At 53.4% G+C, this 19,553-nt stretch overlaps 1 protein-coding gene and 1 long non-coding RNA gene across 8 annotated transcripts in view; one reads left to right on the top strand and one right to left on the bottom strand.

Moving 5' to 3' along the window:
• The window catches only part of SCAP (SREBF chaperone), an 89,672-nt gene that overhangs the window by 3,986 nt on the left and 66,133 nt on the right, over positions 1-19,553 (bottom strand). For 6 of the 7 annotated variants that reach the window (XM_027096943.1, XM_027096947.1, XM_027096945.1 and 3 more), the window contains exons 4-15: positions 9,744-9,901; positions 8,707-8,927; positions 8,416-8,521; positions 7,417-7,589; positions 6,893-7,019; positions 5,349-5,461; positions 4,236-4,330; positions 2,538-2,636; positions 2,158-2,376; positions 1,056-1,432; positions 328-516; positions 40-241 (exon numbers count right to left, since the gene is read on the bottom strand). In XM_027096943.1, coding sequence (XP_026952744.1) covers positions 40-241; positions 328-516; positions 1,056-1,432; positions 2,158-2,376; positions 2,538-2,636; positions 4,236-4,330; positions 5,349-5,461; positions 6,893-7,019; positions 7,417-7,589; positions 8,416-8,521; positions 8,707-8,927; positions 9,744-9,901 — 2,079 coding nt within the window. The remainder of the gene's footprint in view (positions 1-39; positions 242-327; positions 517-1,055; positions 1,433-2,157; positions 2,377-2,537; positions 2,637-4,235; positions 4,331-5,348; positions 5,462-6,892; positions 7,020-7,416; positions 7,590-8,415; positions 8,522-8,706; positions 8,928-9,743; positions 9,902-19,553) is intronic. The other variant, XM_027096948.1, reaches the window with a different exon arrangement.
• LOC113615013 (uncharacterized) lies at positions 9,895-19,187 on the top strand. Its single transcript, XR_003430819.1, has 2 exons — positions 9,895-11,798; positions 18,623-19,187. It is a non-coding gene; the product is annotated as an uncharacterized LOC113615013 (long non-coding RNA).

The following is a 19,553-nucleotide window of genomic DNA, read 5'->3' on the forward strand; positions in this document are numbered from 1 at the left end:
CCCAGGCCTCAGGCGCCCCCAGCTCCCACCCGTGCTCACCATGAGGTGCCCGCGCAGCACCAGGGGCACAATCTCTGTCTCGGGTGGCGCGTAGCCGTAGTCATCACAGGGCAGCTCCCCACGCCGCCGCCGCCCGGGCCCCGAGCCGGGTTGCCCGTAGTTGCGAGGGCAGAGCACGCGGTATAGGCAGAGCAGCAGCAGCACGAGGACGATGCCCGAGGCCAAGCCGAGTGCTGCCACCCTGCGCCGGGCGGAGCCTGGTGAGGCGTGCCCCATCCCCCCCCCACCCCGTCCCTGCCAGCTGCCCCCCTCCCTTGTGGGCCTTACTTGTACAGGGTGATGTCTCTGTGCGCCTGCGCCGTGCCTGGCCCCTTGGGGCCGGCCTCCCAGAGCCCACCCTGCCCAGGCCGCGGCGGGGGCCAGGCACTGCGGCCGTCCTGAGGGTGCCGCCCCTCCAGGGCCTCCCTCGGGTTCAGGCGGAGCGTGACTGGGATGACAGGCAGCAGGCTGATGTACCTGGGGCCGGGCAGCGGGCAGCCTCAGCAGAGATGCCCTCGGAAGGGACCCCCCCTCCTGCTGCTGCCCCAGTCCCCCTCTCTGCTCTTCACACGGGACTCAGCTCAACCTGCCAGGCTCCAAGAACACCCTCTCAGGACAGTCTTCCCAGCATGGGCTGGGGCAGCAGAGGTAACATCCCTCCCCAGCTCAGCTCTGGCACCCCAACCTTGGTCTGTCACAGAAACCGGCAGCCAAGCCATCACTGCCATGTCTTTCACCCATTGTGGCTCAGAGTGGGTGGAAGTGAGTGAGGTGCATCTCATTCTGGCCAAGTGGCTGACAGCAACCTATGACTCCCCAGAGCAGGGCCCCGGGCTACTCTTAGGTTGTGGATGCTTGGAGCCCTGGCTCCTACTTCACAACCTTAGGGGTGTTTATTTGAAAGGAAATGCAGAATTCAAACCAGAGGGTCTCCCTCCTAAAGGGAAGGGATGCTCTGGGGACAGTGAGCTGACATCACCAGGTGGGGAGGTGGAACCTGGCACAGCCCAACTCACCTCTTGGCCAGTGTGATGTTGTAGTAGCTGAAGAGCGTTGGCCAGTGGCGGAAGGACAACTTCCTCCAAAGTTCCTCATCCTCAGTCCCCCAGGTTACCTCTGGGGCTGGGCTATCATGGATGCCCTCAGCTGGAGCCCCAGGCTCGGGCAGCTCCCCTGGCAATGTCTGGTTCTCGGGTAACTTAGAGGCACCAGGTGGGAAGATGGAGAAGGCGGGGTCCGGGTGGCTGGCAGGCAGCACACCACTAGGCACAGGCATGGAAGCCAGGGCGCCCTCGCCCAGAGGGCTCTGCTCGGTCACCTGGGCAGTGAGGTATGTGCGCAGCCCTGCTGGGTCTGTGTACACCAGGATGCCAATCCAGACAACGGTGCCAGCCTGCAGTGGGGCATCGGGTGCTCAGCAGGACCTCTGGGAGGAACGGACAGCCCCAACCTGTCCTACCCTCCTGCCTTCCCAAGTCCTCCCACTATGACTGGGGGCCAACTGCCCCCCAGAGGGACCTAGTTCCCTTTCCATGGTCGGGGTTTGGGACTCCTGGCCTGGAAACAGAGGTGCACCCTTAGGTTTGTTACAGAACTTTCCCATCTCCAAACCCCATCTCAGCTTGGGCCAGAAAGCTGCTACCTTTCCCATGGTCGGCATGGCCAGAGGGACCAGCTGCATGACCTGCTCCACGGACACCACGGGTCCTAGTCCTCAGAGGGCCTCAGCCTCGCTGCCGTCTCACTTCAACTCCTTAGGAGAGGCCCACTGACCAGAGGCCAGCCCTGCTCCTTCTCCCCTCTGCCCAGCCCAGCATTTTCTGATGCCTGCACAGTGAACCCTGACTCAGGCAACCATGGTGGCTCCATCCCAGAGCACCCCGTCCTGGGTCACCCTGGGGAGACGACTCCTCTCCCTGCCAACCTCGGCTACCTCTCCAAAGATAGGCTTATCACCCCAGAAACCACCAGGGTCTGGGCAGGAGGGCAGAGTGGGTGGCTTCCCAAAGCCAGGCTTCAAGAGGCCATGAAGGCCTGAGGGGCACCCCCCACCTCCAAGGCAAATGCAAAATGCAAGAGGGACTTGAGCGCTGGCCCTCGGGCAGGGGTGGCAGGTACCATGATGAGGCGCTGTGCCAGGCGGGTTCGGGCCAGGAAGTAGACGACACGCAGCCTCTTGGGGAGCCGCAGGTTTCGGAAGGAGGACGGTTGCAGTGTGATGGTGTGGGGTGTGGACGGCCGCACAGCCAGCTGCCGCTCGAAGCGTGCTGGCCGCCCCGCTGGCTTAGCTGGGGGCAGGCAGGCCTCAGGAGGCAGCCGCTTGTTCAGGTCCGCTAGCTGTTGGGGGTGCAGTGGTCAGGGCCCAAAGCTGCTGTCCAGAGGCTGTCCGCAGGGGGCTGCTGCCCTGCCCGAGGCCTGCCCCTCTCTCACCCAGAGATCCCCTGAGCACAGCCAGGGATGCGGAGGAGGTGGGTGGGCAGGGCTCAGCCCAGTCCTACCTCCATCCGGCGAATGTCAATGGACAGGACAGTGGTGAAAAACAACATCTGAAGGAAGAAGTCAGACACCAGGCCCACGACGGCAAAAAGACAGAACTCCTGGAATTAAGCAGATGAGGGGACACCATGACCTCACGGCCCAGCACCCAGAGAACCAGTTCCGTGCCTGCAGGCACCTCGGAATCTGTAGGGCAGTTTCAGGCAAGGCACAGCAGAGAGAAAGAAAAGAGATGTTGGTAGTTCTGAAATCTGGGAGCGGCCAAGGAGGATAATGCAGCCGCTACCTCCCTCCCCACAAGGGGGCAGCAGAGACCTCCCCCCAATCCCCACACCTTTACCCAGAGAAGGCTGATGCCCGAACTTGGAGGTGAGGTGCCTTGACCCAACTTGGAAAGTTCTTTTTTTTTGGCTGTACGCGGGCTTCTCACTGCTGCGGCCCCTCCCGCCGCAGAGCACAGCCTCCGGACGCGCAGGGTCTGTTTACGGCCCAGCCGCTCCGTGGCATGTGGGATCCTCCCGGACCGGGGCACGAACCCGTGTCCCCTGCATCGGCAGGCGGACTCTCAACCACTGCGCCACCAGGGGAGCCCCAACTTGGAAAGTTCTGAGCCCCACCAGCCTGCTACCCAAAAAGCCCTCCCTGACTGAGCCCCTGGCCCTGCTCATGTGCCATGGACCGACACCTACCTAGAGCCCAGGCCTGGCCTGGTTTGGGGGCTCTCAGAAATATTCCTGGCCAGTGACCACACTGGACCAATGAAAGGAAGGGAAGAGCTCAGGGGGGAATTAATTCTGCCCTGAAACTGAAAAGGGGTGGTCTCTCTGCTCCCCAAGCCCTGTGGATAGATGGAATTTTCTCAGATTTAAGTTTTTCTCCCCTGCCCTTGTTGCGACCTCTGGCACATCACCATGGCTTCTACTCAAATGTGGGGTAAGACGAAGGATGGAGCACATGGTGGCACCGTGGTCATGTCAGCTCTAATGTCCCAAGACTGCCCGTATCCTGCAGACGCCCTCTGGCAGGGGTGGGAGCCTGAGGCCCCTGTGGTCTCAGCTCATCCCCAAACCTCAGCAGGCCTGCATGCTGTCGGGGAAGGACAGGGAGGGGATGGCTCTTCACTCCCTTCGCACAACTTGTCCTGGAACCGGCAGCAACAGTCTGGGCTTCTGACTCAGTGTGGGTTCACCCCCACCTCTGCTCACAGCCCCACAGCTGGGCCAGGGCTCTGGGCAATGGCCGGTGGCCCTCCCAGGGTGCGGGCCATGTGTTCAGAGGCTGCAGGGGTGGGTCAGGGCTCGGGTCAGGAAAGGCCCGGTTCAGGGGCCCCAGCGTGTTCTGAGAACTGGGAAACGAGGTCTGACTGGACTGCACAGCGGGCAGCCAGCCTCTGCTGCACCCACCAAGCCCCCTACTGCCACTTGGGTGAATGAGAGACAGGCAGCGAGGGGCAAGGACAGGGTCAAAGGCAGAGGCTGCCAGGCTGGGAGCTCAATCCCGTGGCCCATTCTCGGCTCACTGAGTCCTCCTCCTGAACCAGCTATGCCAGGACCACCCTGTGCACGGTGACAGCCATCTTGCCAGCAGAGGGCCCACCTCATGGGTGAGGGTGGCAGTGTAGAGCGGGTGTGCCCCGCACAGCTGGGGAGACAGCAGCTGGCTCCATGCTCACCTAAGCTACAGCCCTGGAGGGGCCTTACCTGGATGGCAGGCACAAGGGTAAAGTAGCCAATGAGAATGATGCCCAGCTCTGTGGCCATGTTCTTCATGATGGACCAGCTCTCATTGCTTAGGCCTGCAGAGGACAACAACAGGACCATGGGGCCAGCACGTGACTGCTGTCCACTACGTGTCTGCACACAACCACATGGGGAGCCTTCTGAGGCAGCCATTCCACCAAAGCGCCCCAAGCCTCAGGACCCTGCCAGTGCCCGGGCTCCAAGGTGCTGCTGTCACAGCTGCTGCAGGGAAGGAGGGTTTGGAGGGTCCAGGGGAGAGCTACAACCATCAGAGGAAGGGAGAAGCAGGGTGTGAGTTGAGCAAACCCAAGAGGAGAGCCAAGTGACCCCAAAGCTGGCACATCCAGCCTCACATGCTGTCCTCGTCGGGTGTGCATGGTCTGTCTGCACGTGGGAGCATGGCTCGAGAGACAGAGGAGGTCGCTGTGTGCTACCTCAGCCCCTCCCTGGGCCCCAGACTATCACACAGTCTCCTGTTTAAAGCTGAGCGCCTAGTGGACAGCGGCCATTTCCCCTAGTCTCCTCAGAACCCTACATCTAGTGCAGAGCCTGGCCTCTCACAGCAGCTCACAGAGGTTTGCTGATTGAACAGCCTGCCCCCAGCCCTGCTCCCACAGATAGGGGGTGAGGAGGACGAGGAGGTGCACGAGCTCAGACCTCCAGGCTCTTTTCTCGCTTTCGCCAGAACCCCAGATCCCCAGCTCCTGCCACGGAGGCCACAGGGGGCTTTCCTGACAGCTGTGGAGGCAGCGTCTCTGAGGTGACCAGCTTCAGGGGCCTGGGCCTCATGTGATGGAGTGAGGCAGGAGGAGAAAAGACCAGGTGCCAGCCTGACGAAGGGTCAAACATATGAGCCCCGCAGCAGAGTCTGGTTTGCTTTCTGACTGACACGTGAACCAGGACGAAGCACGGCCTGGTGACTCCACGGTTCCTCAGGGCTCATGCTAACAAGCTGCCATGTGACGCTGGAGACCACAGCAAGGGAGGCTCCTGGGCTCCCTGTTTCCTCAGCCGGAAGAGGTAGCACAGCCCCCCTCCCCTGCCCTAGTGCACCCCGCACTCCCCACCTGTTACCTTGGGCGATGCGCAGCTTCACCTCGAGGTCCACTGGGGTGGAGACCACTGACTTGGTGAGCACCAACACGTTCTCGAGCCCAATGACCACCACGAGGTAGGGGAAAATCTCACTGGGGACAGAGAGGGAGAGGGTGAGCAGAGCACTGAGGAGGGCCCCTGACACACAGCGGGTTCTCAACGGGTTTGGGTCCCGGGGGGCTATGGGGTTGGCACCCTACAGTGGGGGCTGCTGAGCGACTCGCACAGCACAAGACTGACCCCCCGTCCCAGGAGGGCCTCTGTCTGCACGGCTCTCAGCTTTCAGGCAGGCTTCGAAGCCGTGCGGGGAGAGAGCGACCACCCCCATCTCCATCCATCCAGCACGGCGGAGAGAGGCCCCTGGGCTGCCCAGCTGCCAGAGCACAGCTCTCGGGGCCTCCCCACACCAGACTTCCACATTGGCCAGAGACCACCCAGCCAAGTCATCAGGACTAAATGGAAGGGGGATGAGACCAGCCTAAAGCCCTACTCGCCTCTGTGGAGAAGCTGTGTTTGGAGATGAGCAATTGTTTCTAAAGAAAATTCTCCTAGCTCTCTGAGACCAGAGGCTCCCACTACCAGTGACGGTCCACGAGGGAAGTCTAGGCACAAAGAACACCAGCCGAGGCAAACCTCACTGGGGTCTCCACTGTAGAGCAGTGGAAGTGGGGGGTCTGAGGGCAGAGCAGACAGCTCTGGCGGGAGGGGGTGTTTAGCACCATCACCTTTAGGAAAGGAAGCAGTTCTGTGATCAAGGAAGGTAACAGAAAACACAAAATCGCTGTTCCTGAGACCAGTCTGACAAGCCAAGGCAGGGCACAGGCCAACTGGCAGTACTAACGGACAGGCAGGTGGGGCCCAGCAGAGCTGAGGAGACTGAAGCCCGAGGACACACCCAGGGAAGGGTTTTCAGACCACGTTTCAGAGAGAAACGGCAGGGAAAGCAAACCGTGGAAAGGTGATAAATTAGAATGTGTTTATGTCCTATGTCTTTTAAAAAGCTCACTCTAACGTTACCTATTTTATTAGGCATTTAAATGTTTTAATAGTAAGAAAGGAAGAAATGTACCTTCCCTGTCACACCCATCTATGGCTTAAGCCATGAAGAAGCAATTTGCACGTGTATATATAATATACAAATACACACATACAAATCCATATACCCTATACAAACACACAATACATACCCATATATATATATGCATAAACACACACATATGCATATATAAATACCTATCCCATATACACACACAGAAAAATACACGTGAACATACATACACACACACATAACCATATATGTATTATATGTAAATATAGATATACTTTGTATATACATATGTATGAACACAAATCAGATAACTTAAAAGAGGAAAAAAATGTACCTCTTAAATGCCAAAATAACCATGTGAGAATACAGGGTAACAGCAAGTGTCCAGTGCAGGGCAGGCCAAGTGCCCAGAGGTGCAAGGTCCTCCGGCCTGCGGTCCCACCCTGCCACCCAGTGGAGCCTGCTCGGGACCTACCCGCCGTTGAGGGTGGGCGTCAGGCCGAAGAGTGTGCAGAGCCCCACCGACATGAGCAGCGAGCTAAGCACTGTGACCACGGCGGCCAGAGCCAGCCCCCACTTGGACTTGACCATGTCGATCTTGCCTGGAGGGCAGAGAGGGTACATCAGGATAGCATCTCCCCAGAGCCTGGCACACACAGGCCCTTCTAAACTGAGCTCCTAGGAGGGGAGCATGCCCTGACAGTTGAGGAAGGGAAGGCCCCGGTTTGACCAAAGAAGGTATACACTTCCCAGTCTCAGGGGCATAGTGTGTCCTTTGGGAACCCTTACCCAAGATGGGACTTTTCTTGAGAAGTAAGAGGAGCCCTGGACCCACCCGAGCCCCTGAGACTCTGTGGGGGTGGTGAAGCCCCAGTTTTTGTAACCACCAAGCACGTTCTACATCTCTGCCTGGGCCACCTGCACAGGCAGGGAAGGGGGTGATCTGGAAATGCCCGTATTAGCTCAGACAAAGCCCCAGCCTCCTTGCCGTGGACCTACGCGTGGAGAAGTAGATGTAGGCAAACAAGATGATGTAGGTGGTCACAAGGGGGATGAGCTCAGCGATGCCAATCTCCTCCTTGAAGTGCACGTGGACCAGGCTCTCTGCCCGAAGGCTGCAGTTGGGGCTGGGGTGCAGGAGCATCAGGCGGGCCCGCAGGCTGCCCAGAAACCTGGTCATGGAGTGGGGTCGGGTAGATGGACTGTACCTCTTGGTCCAGGGGACACAGACAATCCCTGAAAGGAAGGTCTGTCGGGGCTTCCCTCCTCCCCCTGTGTTGGAGGGAGCTTCTCTGTAGTGTCTAACCTTCCCTCCAGTCTCCAGGGTGGGGTGGGGGGGGGGGTTGGAAGAATTAAAACGTTGGCAAAGGTGTCTCAGGACCTCCCCCTCAGCACCCCATTCCCAACCGATCACCCTACTCCGACTGCCAAAGGCCCAGAACAGCCAATCAGCAGCATCCTACAGGACCTTGCTGGGAGCTATCTGCAGCAGTCTGCTGGGAAGGTTCTGAGGTCACATGGGGCTCAGTAGTAACCAGCTGGGGACCCCTACCCTAGGCTCAAGAGAGCCCACTGGAGGTACCAGGACACTGAATGTGCCAGCCCTGCCTTCGTCCCTATTCTTTTTTTTTTGGCCATGCAGTGCAGAATGCAGGTCTTAGTTCCCCGACCAGGGATCAAACCCATGCCACCCCCGCCCCTGGAATTGGGAGTGCGGAGTCTTAACCACTGGACCACCAGGGAAGTCCCGGCGTCCCTTATTCTTTTTTTTTTTTTTTTTTTCTATCACCCCTTATTCTTAACCAGCTGTCAGGTCATCCCACTCAAGTGTCAGCAAACAGCACCCTTCAGCCTAAGGGATATCAACATTTCTACAGGAGGCCTGAGAACTCCAAGTTCCCAGGGGGCATTCTGGACACTCTAACCAGAACAAGTACTAGTCAAAGCCTCCTGTCATTCCACAGCCCCATCAGGAGCCCTGAGCGTTGATGGCCTTACCTGGCATCATAGTGCTGGAAGACCAGGGTGATGGTATACGAGACCAGCCTCTTCCTGGTGTAAAGGCTCACTCCACTGTACTTTCCAGGGACACCGAACAGCAAGTCTGCAGACAGAACGCAGCAGGTGCTGACAAAGGAACGGCAGCTACTGTAGAGACACCAGGGCCCCTCTCCACCCCCATCTTTGGAAACTAGGGGTAACCCCTGATCTGCCAGAGCAGCCATCAAAGAGGACGTGGTGACCAACAGGCCCTCTGGCGGGTTCTCAAGGAACCTGCCCTGGGGGTACCTTTGAGCGTGGCCGAGGTCTGCAGGGTTTTAGGTTCGTGTTGATGGATGGTTCCGATGATGTCAGGATCAGCATGGAAGTGTTCCCGGTCATTCTGCCAGAAGTTCCCAGGGGACAGCAGCAGGCATCCGTGCTCGGGTAGGAGGTTCCGGAGCTTCCTGAGGCCTGGCAGCAGGTCGGTCACCTGCAGGCATACCTCCTCCAGGCTCCTGGTCCCGGAGCTGTGTGGGAGACAGGACGAGGCACCTGCTGTGTCTGCTAGCACAGGATAGGCCCACTGCACTTACGAGGTCTCCTCCGTCATCAGGCTCCCAGATGCCTGGTATACCAAAGAGCCTGAGAACCAGGGCAGCAGGGGAAGTTCTTCCAGGTGGTCAACAACCAAACCATGTGGCTGTCTGACCTTCAAAGTGCATGTGGACCCCAAAAGCCCATCACCTCTGAGGAGAGGCAAGATCTGGGAGTGTGCACAGCCCCACTCACTAGAATACCTTGGCCAGTTCAGCAGGCAGAGGGGATAGGGTGAAAATCAAGGGCTTTGTCTTGTTCACCAAAATGCCTGTCAAAGCCCTCAGCTAACTAAAACCCAGCAGTGAGGCAGCTTACAAAGACAGCACACTCCAGAGAATCACTGGGGGGCGCGGATTTCAGAAGTGTACCCCCAGGGACAGCTTGCTTCTTGTCAGCATGGCCACCACCATGAGATTCACATCTCACAACCCCTAGGCAGTGGCCCTCTGGGTCACGAGTCCAACAGACCTCAGCTTGTCACAGGGTTGGCCCAGTGGATACCTAGTCTGTCTGAGACCTGGCAACGAAGCTCAGGGCTCTACCTGTGCCATCTGCACAGGTCCAAGGGGAACACAGCCACAGTGGACCCACAAGCATGCTGAGAAAAGCAAAGCGAGCCCACCCACCTCTTTCTCACTTGCTCACCTTCCACAGAGCTGGCTGGCTCAATGGACTTACACTGAGGGCTGCTCCCTCCCTTCAATACAGAGCTGGATCAGGGAGGCTGCGGTCCCAGGGAGGGATACCTGTCTCTCAGCACATGGTTCCGGATCTCCTCCACCAGCTGGAATGCCCGGGAAAGAGGTGAGCGGAACACATCTACTGCCAGGAGGTTCTTGTGCCAGGGAGATACTGAAGACTTCACAAATATCTGCTGGATATAAGCCACCGGGGCACCCACGTACTGCGGAAGAAACGGGGGAGGGTTAGAAAGGTCAGCTCAGCACAAGAGGGAGAAACATGGCCCGTACTCAGGAAGGATTTACTGAGCACCTACTACGGGCAAAGCAATGCGGGGCCAACAGGACAGGCCTTCAAAAATAAAGATGTCCAAAGGGACTTCTTACCACTTAATGAACCACTTTCCTACACATTTTCCAATAGAATAGGGGTTGCCAAACTATGGCCACAGGCCATAAATTGAGCCTGGCACCTGTTTTTCTAAATAAAGTTTTCCTGGAACGCAGCCATACCCACCCCATTCTGCACTGTTCCGCTTTCATGCAACAATGAGAGGTGAGTGTTCACGACAGATGGCATGACCCACAAAACCTAAACAAAACCTGTATCTCTAGCCCTTGATGCAAAATGCCTGCTGACCCTGCAATGGGCCATAAGCTCCCCAAAGGGTGTAGCCTATCTTGCCGATCCTGGTTTGGCCACTTGCAGGTCACTGGTTTTTGAAGCTCAACAGACCCAGTTCTAAATCTCTACTCTCCAACTGTATGGCCTTGGAAATGTTTTTGACTTCTCTGGATTTTAATTTCCTCAGTGAAAGGGAGATAATGACATTCACCCTGCAGCATCACTACGATTTGCGCACAAGCACAGGCACGCGCACACACACACACACATAAACAGCGCATGCAGAGACTTAAGTGCCGATGGAAACACTAACAATAACAGGTGTGGCACATCGTCTCACTGACCCCCAAAACAGTCCTATGAGAAGCAAAGTGACTCTCTAGGGTTTCAGGACTCAAGAAGGATGGTGTGAGGATGCAAACCCAGGTCTCCTCGTTGAACACCACACTTTTCTCACTAGAACCTGCCATCTATCCTTAAAGAGCTAATATGCACTTAAGTGACAAAAGTGACACACATGTAATAGGCGAGGAATGACTTCCAGCGACGGATGTGTCAAGGAGCACCCCCAAAACAAGGTACTGGACTAGCTGCAGCAGAGTTATGGCCAGAGAGGAGCTGACTGGAAGCACGAGGTGGGGAAGGGTTGGTGGAAGAGGGGCAGTGAGGGCCTCTGAGGAGCAGCCTGGACAGCATAGAGGAGTCCTGGCAGGTAATAATGGAACTCACAGCAAAAATGAGAGGTGGCCAGGATGACACCTGACTGAGCTGTCTGGATTTTAACCAGTTGACAAACAAAAGCCCCTGACTATCTCTGAGAGGGAGGGGCAACCTGACAAAGCGGTGCTCTGGAGACCCCCCTAAAGTTAGGCTGTCATCCACCCAGAGACAGGGATGGTGTGCCCACAGGCGTGAGGCACTGTGAAGAGCAGGCTGCAGGAGCCGGGCCTGGCCGAGGGACGAGGGGACTGTCCTGAAGCCCGTGCTGCAATCAGGAACTCTGAAGGGCAGGTGTGTAGATGAAAGGAAGGCCATCTAGCCACTCAGTGATGCCATACTCCAGGCTATGGCACGAGCAAGGGTTAAGATGCTGATCACACACAGCAAGTTAACATCTCCTGGGCCCCTGAGCCCCTGGGCGCAAAGGAACAACCCCAGGTATCCATCTGAGCCTTTGTGAAGTGTGTATTTATGACAGGCTCTGGGGACAGAAGTCCTCACCCACTTAGTCTTCTGCAGCAGACTCAGCCCACTAGAAGCTGCCAGGAGGTAGAGAGGTACCTAGACAGAACTGACTGCCACAGGTCCTGACCCAAACATCAGCTCATCGACTCAACACACTACACAGGCCTGAGTGTGGACGGAGCTGCCCAGAGACCCACAGCTCTACAAGGAGAGCGATAATACCCAGGGGATCATCCTCAAACTCTGAACCTCTGTGAAGGACACAGCACATCACCCAGGTAGAGCTGGCACCGTGGAGCCTCCAGATCCAGGTCTGTTCCCACTGGGCACAAGGCTGTGACTCCGCACGTACCATCTCCTCTGCCCGTGGCCCTCGTCATATACTCCACCCCCACCCTTAGGCCCACTGAGCCTGTGCAACTGAACCTCTGGTTTCCAGGCAGGACAGCTTCTTGGCCCTCCAGTCCAAATCCAGCCCCCTTCCCACCCAGGACCATCCAGGCCACCATTTCAACAAAGTAACAATGAACATACTTCAGAACCAGAGCTCTCGTTCTGGGCTCTCGGGATGGCTCCAGGAGTTCTATGAGCACCCTGCTTAACTCATATTTCTTCTCAAAAGTGTATCTATTATTATCACTGTCATCGTTTTTAGGGGAGAGGATCCATGGTTTTCATCAGATTTTCGTAAGAATATGTAACCCCTATGCCCCAGACACCTTTTTCCTTTGACCTTCCACCAGCCCTGGGTAAAATCCACTGCTCATTTGTTTTCATTCATCAGCTGGTAAGCCTTACCAGACAAAAACCACGTAGAAGAGAGCCTACGGCACAGCCACGCTCTCCGGCCTTGGCTGGACCTCCCTCTGCTGGCCGGCTCTTATTCACCTCCCCGATTTCCAACTGAACTTTCCAAGCAGCTATTCCACATCTGTCCAGCTCTTTTCAAGATCTTGGGTCAGTCATTTAATATGACTGTGTCAAACTCATCGTCCAATATATGTACCCTCGAACTCCCTCTTCTGGGCATCAAAATTTTCTTATGGTGGTTTATTTACAGGCATGAGCCTAACTCTTGTCATTCACTATCTTAGTTTGGGTTCCCCCAGCAGCAGGCCCTTAGACAAGTAGTTTCCTTGGGAGGTGGAGGAAACACAGGGAGGGGAGTAGGTACAGGAGCAGCGAAGGGAAGGCAGCCCAAAAAGGGTGTGCTACTGAGCAAGCATCCTCTGTGGATAACTGAGTTAGATTTAGCTGAGTTATCCCACATAAAGGAAGACAGCTGAGGTTACATACCAACTCCTACAGTTACTGGCTGAGGGCTGCTCCTAGGGGGTGCGAATTCTCCAGCACCTCAGGCCTTCTGTACCAGAGATCCTTTGACAAATGAGATGTGGATACTGGTGGCTGGAAAGCAGGCAGGCACGAAAATGGTAGCAGGAGATGTGGGCAGGGCCTACCACTCACTGTGCTGGGCCCTATCATAATCCCTACTTGATACTCAAGTAAGAAACAGACATGGAAGCAGAGACAACACGAGGTATCCTAAGTGGGTGAGGGAGAAAGCGTAAGGGCCAGTGGAGTACAGATGCCCCTGAGTACAGAGGGAGGAGTGCTCACTAGATGGAGGCTTCTAACATGGCCCCAGTCATCTCCACCTCCTGGCGCTCATGCCCAAGTATAATCCCCCTCGAGAGTGGGCTGGACCTAGTGACTTGCTTCTGACAAACAGAATATAGCGAAAGTGATGAGCTCTTATTTCTGAGATTAGGTTACAAAAGACTATGACCCTTAAGGCCATTATGCTAAGTGAAATAAACCAGGCACGAAAAGACAAATACCATATGATTCCACTTATATGAGGTACCTAAAGTTGTCAAATTCATAGTGTCAGAAAGCAGAATGGTGGTTATCAGGGGCTGGGAAAGGGGGAATGCGGAGCTACTGTTTAATGGTGCAGAGTTTCTGTTTTACAAGATGAAGAGTTATGAAGATGGATGGTGGTAATGGCTGTACAATAATGTGAATGTATTTAACACCACTGAACAGCACACTTAAAAATGGTTAAGAGAGGGAATGCCCTGGTGGTCCTGTGGTTAGGACTCAGCGCTTTCACTGCTGGGGCCTGGGTTCAATCTCTGGTCGGGGAACTAAGATCCCACAAGCCACGTGGCACAGCCAAAAAACAAAAACAAAAACAAAAACAGTTAAGAGAGTAAATTTTATGTTGTGTGTATTTTGCCACAATTTTTTTTTTAATGGAAGGAAAAATCAGACTACGAGTCCTCCTCTGCCCCCCTCCTTTAGAGCCACCACTCTGATGAAGTCAGCCATATCCATGTGGCAAGGAACTGAGGGGCTTTCAGCCAACACCCAATGAGGGACACGAGTCCCTCAGTTCAACAGCCTGCAAGAAACCTGCTTCCAGCTCACTGTCTGAGCGAGCTTGGAAGCAGATTCTCTCCAGTCAGGCTCTGAGATAACTGCAGCCTTGGCTGACACCCGGATTGCAGTTTGTAAGAGACCCTGAGCTAGAGGACCCAGATAAGAAAACCAAGTCTCAGAGAGATAAATAGGATATGCCCAAGGACACACAGCTGATAGGCAGCAGACCAGGATTAAAGCCCAGGGCCGCCTAATTCCCAAGCTGGTATATTCTACCTGCCTGGGTAGTTCTGAACTATGTGAGTTCCCATGGAGAACAGGACATAGATGGAAAGGCCCAGCACAAGGAGTGCAGGAGGGGAGCTGAGGTCCTGAGGACCTGTGGGGTCCCTGACCAGGGCTCCCTGGAAACCTTGCGTTCAGGCTCAGGCTACCACCAAGCCCTGCAGTGCTGGGCTGGAAGCCCAGCCACCTCTGTGGACACGGCAGGTAGGTCTTGGTGTGAGGTTCAGGTTTCCATGGTGACCTGGTCTAGGGGAGCCAGGCCAGTGCAGGACACCTCAAGTTTGCTATTTTAAACACAATCCTTCCTTCACATTTAGAGAAAGCAAGCTAGAGCTCCAGGTATTTCACCTTTACACTGACACACCCAGGGGCTCCCTTTACAACACCATACGGAGGACTCCCATTACTCAGCTCTTCTGGAAAACAGGGCTCCGGCTCCTTGTTCTCCAGCCCTGGATAGGTGAGGGGGTGGGGTGTGGTGGGAAGGGCAGGCTCAGGGGACACGTCAGGGTTAAATTCTAGCTCCACCCCTGGCTGTGTGCCTTGGACAAGGGTCTCTACACTCTCCAAGCCTCAGTCCCTTACTTACTGAGGGAAATGGGAATAAACTCTCAGACCTCAGCAGATCACTGTGAGGACCAAACAAAAGAACACACGAAACCAATTAGTAAGGTGTCTGGCCAAATACATGTTAGTTATATCTAGTTGTATCATTATGTCTTAAAACTCTTAAAATTGGTTTGGCATCCCTTTAAAATCAATCTCTCCTCCACTTTCTTGTCCCCTCACCCTCCCTCCTAGGCACGGTCAACTCAGTCTCCAAGTTTCTCTAAGTTCAATTAGATTGACCTTCTTACCACCACTTTCATCATGTCATTGCCTCTAAGGGAATGGCTTTCTACTGCCCAGAGAATTCATTTAAACTCCAGAGCCCAAGATTTTACTTGGTCCCACCTAACTTATCCCCTATCAAGCTCCAAGAAAAATGCCTCACTTCAGACTATCTGTCTCCTAAATAAGCCGTGCTTATTCAACAAGTCATTCAAAAGAAAAAAACCCTTTCTTAAGCATATACTATGTGCAAAAGGTTGGACAAATTTGAATGAAACATGACTGCAACTAGGTCACACTACAGTTCACAAGGAGAAACAGAGCACACATCTGCAAGACACCTGGGGAAGGCTTCCTGGAGAGCGTGATGTGAACTAAGGAGCAAAGGATAAGGAGTGCATGCCCAGTGCACTCAGAGGGCAGTCCAAGCATGTGAACCTCTGTTCTTCTGCCCTCTGCTCCGACCAGATCTAATCAATGGCAATGACAGCCAGAAACATTTATCGAATGCAAATGATAGGCCAGGCACTGACCTAACTTTTGCATTCTTTCACTTAATCCTACGGCAATGTATAATGCAGGTATAATTATTATCCCCACTTTACGAATGTGGAAACTAAGGTACACAGGTGTTACATAACCTGCCCAAGGTCACATGCCTGTGAAATAGAAAGTCACCTTTCTGCTTTGCTCTGGTCTTCCTCTGGTAAAAACATCTCTCCTTCCAGAGGGAACTGTCCTCCCCTACCCCACAAGACAACTGATCAGTGACTCCAACACAGGGCAGACCTAACTCAGAGCACAAGCACCCACACCCAGTAGAGTTGATTAGAGTCCTTTCTGGAGGACACAGAAAGGCCCAACTGCAGGGTGCAGACACCACCCCACTCGGGGGAACACTTCAGCAAAAGGGGAGAAAGAGGACTATATACTATATAGAGACACCTCCAGCATACAGAAAGAATTACAATTCAATAAAACGAAATCCAAACAGCTCAATTCAAAACGGGCAGAACACTGAAACACTTCACAAAGGAAGGTATGCAAATACAATAAGCACTTGACAGTAGTCATCTGGAAAATGCAAATTAAAAACACATCTAGATTGTTCCATACTTCTATTAGAAAAGCTTAAAGAAAACCCAAACAAACCTGACAGTACCAAGAACTTTACAGCACAGAGACTGAACTTTAATGTATGGAAATTTAAAAAATAATTTAGGAGGCTGACAGATGTGAAAAGAATGACACTTTACCTCTGTAGTGTTCCTTCCAAAAACCCATAACCCCAGTCTAATCTAGAGAAAAATAAGCAAATCCCACTTGAGGAACACTCCTCAAAACTGTCCAGAGCGGGACTTCCCTGGTGGTCCAGTGGCTGAGAATCTGCCTTCCAATGTAGGGGACACGGATTCGAGCCCTGGTTGGGGAACTAAGATCCCACATGCTGCAGGGCTACTGAGCTCGTACGCCTCAACTAAAGGGCCTGCAGGACTTCCCTGGTAGCACAGTGGTTAAGAATCTGCCTGCCAATGCAGGGGACACGGGTTCGAGCCCTGGTCTGGGAAGATCCCACATGCCGTGGAGCAACTAAGCCCGTGCGCCACAACTACTGAGCTTGCATTCTAGAGCCCGCGAGCCACAACTACTGAGCCAGCACCACAACTACTGAGCCCACGTGCCACAACTACTGAAGCCCGCGTGCTCTAGGGCCCACGTGTTGCAACTACTGTAGCCTGTGCACCTACAGCCCATGCTCCGCGACAAGAGAAGACACCTCAATGAGAAGCCCATGCACCGCAATGAAGAGTAGCCCCCCACTCACCACAATGAGAGAAAGCCCGTGCACAGCAACGAAGACCCAACACAGCCAAAAATTAATAAAATTTTAAAATAAGTAAATAAATAAAGAGCCTGCGTGCCATGAACTACAGAGCCCACATACTCTGGAGCCCAAGCACCACAACTAGAGAGAGAAAACCCACACACCACAACTAGAGAGAAGCCCACACAACGCAACAACAACAAAAAAGATCCTGCATGCCACAATGAAGACCTGACGCAGCCAAAAATAAAAACTAATTAATTAATTAAATAAATATAATATAATAAAATACTTATTTACCAAAAAAACCTGTCCAGGTCATTAAGAACAAGGAAAGTCTGAGAAACTATCACTAAGGAAAAGTAAGGAAACCAGATTTCCTTAGCTTGTACCTATGCCCTTTTTCTCTCCCAAGATCCCATCTAAGGTACCATGTTATATTTAGTTGTCCTGTCTCTTGAGGCTTCTCTTGGCTGTGACAGTTTCTCAGACTTTTTTTTTTTTTTGGCTGCATTGGGTGTTTGTTGTTGCACACGGGCTTCCTCTAGTTGCAGCGAGTGGGGGTTACTCTTCGTTGTACACAGGCACCTCACTGCAGTGGCTTCTCTTGTTGTGGGGCATGGGCTCTAGGTGCACAGGCTTCAGTAGTTGCAGCATGTGGGCTCAGTAGTTGTGGTTCTTGGGCTCTACAGCACAGGCTCAGTAGTTGTGGTGCATGGACTTATTTGCTCCTCTGCATGTGGGATCTTCCTGGACCAGGGCTAGAACCCGTGTCCCCTGCATTGGCAGGTGGATTCTTAACCACTGCACCACCAGGGAAGTGCTCAGACTCTGTTTTTCATGACTTTGACAGTCTTGAGGAGCGCTAGTCAGGAACTGTGTAGACCATCCCTCAACTGGGACTCGTCTGACGTTCTTCTCATGATTAGACTGGGGTTATGGGTTTTTGGGAGGAAGACCACAGAGGTAAAGCACCCTTCTTGTCACACATCAAGGGTACATACCATCAACCTGATTTATCACTGTTGATGTTGACCCTCATCACCTTGCTCAGGTGCTCCACTGTAAAGAGACTCTTTTCTCCCCTCTCCACATGGTACTCTTTGGAAGAAAGTCACTATGCACAGTCCACAATTAAGGAAGAGGGATTATATTACACCTCCCTGAGGGCAGAGTAGCTACCTATATATATATATATTTTTTAATACAATGATTACTTTTTACTGCATTTTTTAAAATTAATTTATTCTATTTTATTTATTTTTGGCTGCATTGGGTCTTTGTTGCTGCACGCAGGCTTTCTCTAGTTGCGGCGAGCGGGGGCTACTCTTCGTTGTGGTGTGCAGGCTTCTCATTATGGTGGCTTCTCTTGCTGCGGAGCACAGGCTCTAGGCGCACGGGCTCAGTAGTTGTGGCTCAGGGGCTCTAGAGCGCAGGTTCAATAGTTGTGGCACACGGGCTTAGCTGCTCTGCGGCATGTGGGATCTTCCTGGACCAGGGCTCGAACCTGTGTCCCCTGCACTGGCAGGTAGATTCTTAACCACTGCGCCACCAGGGAAGCCCAGCTACATAAATTTAGAATTTTTGCCCAGATTTGTCTATTTTCATTCGCTGATTTATTCAATCATATGGACTCAGACATTTATTTTACACTGTGGGTTATAATCCAATACTACTTTACTTATTTTTTTGCAAAGTGTATTTTATTTTCCAGCATTGGCCATTTGGAGCTCTTTCAGTTGGCTCCTGTTTCCCTTTGACATATGCTGAATTTATTTTAAACTGATATCTTTGTCTTCTCCTCCCAAGCACACTAGATCTCCTCCGGAGCAGTGAGGCTCAAGATCATTCTGCCAGGCACATTGCAGACGTGCAACAAACATGTGCTGAATAAAGGAATGAACAGAGGAAGGAAGGACATTTTGGTTCCTTGGTGTGAGCAGTAGATGCCCAGTGCCTGAGCGTCCTAATTTTCCTTGGGAAACCATCCTCTCTCATCCTCAGCCTGGTGATGAAGACAATCAGGTGATGAAGTCAGTCAACAAAGCACCTCCCTCGGCCACAGGGTTTGGGGTGGGGACAGGCAGGGAACCCCATTCAGAGCCAAGTGGGCACCCTCTCATCCTCCACTGGATTGGATATTGCAAGAACATGGGACTGAATCTGCTGCAGCCACTGTTAGGGAGACAACAGTGAGCTGATCCAGACAGGGCAGAGCTGAGAGGTGGACTCCTTCTGAGGCCTAAACCATGCTGCCCTTGAGTAAGCCCTGCCTGTGGCTGTGAGTTATATGACCCAAAAAACGCCCTTTTCACTTACTCTGGTTTGGGTTGTGTTTCCTGTTCCTTATAATTAAAGCAACCCTTAGAATTCCTATATTGTTGACCTTTATTTTTATGACGAACAGTCAATGGAGGTGAGATAACTGAGCACTGAGCTGCATGACACCAGGTGACTGCACCGGGGCCTGGGTCTCCTTCTCAACCTTTCAGGGGCTGGGGACCCCAATCAGAAAGAGAAAAAAGGGACAACCTTGTAATTCCTGAACCCTCAAGTTATTTTGTACACCTGCTTACTATCACCATCCCAGGCCAAAGACGGAACACTAAGGAAGTTTAAAGGGCTCACAAACAAGTAAACCCTAACAGCTGTACCATGAAACATCTATTCTGTACCATCCGGTCCACTGAACTCTACTAGTCACAAAACATTCACAAACACAGACGACCCTGTTGTGACC

This window comes from Aethalodelphis obliquidens, unplaced genomic scaffold (genome assembly GCF_003676395.1).
Source record: "Aethalodelphis obliquidens isolate GAN/ISIS:26980383/991018 unplaced genomic scaffold, ASM367639v1 scaffold111, whole genome shotgun sequence".
Lineage (NCBI taxonomy): Eukaryota > Metazoa > Chordata > Mammalia > Artiodactyla > Delphinidae > Aethalodelphis > Aethalodelphis obliquidens.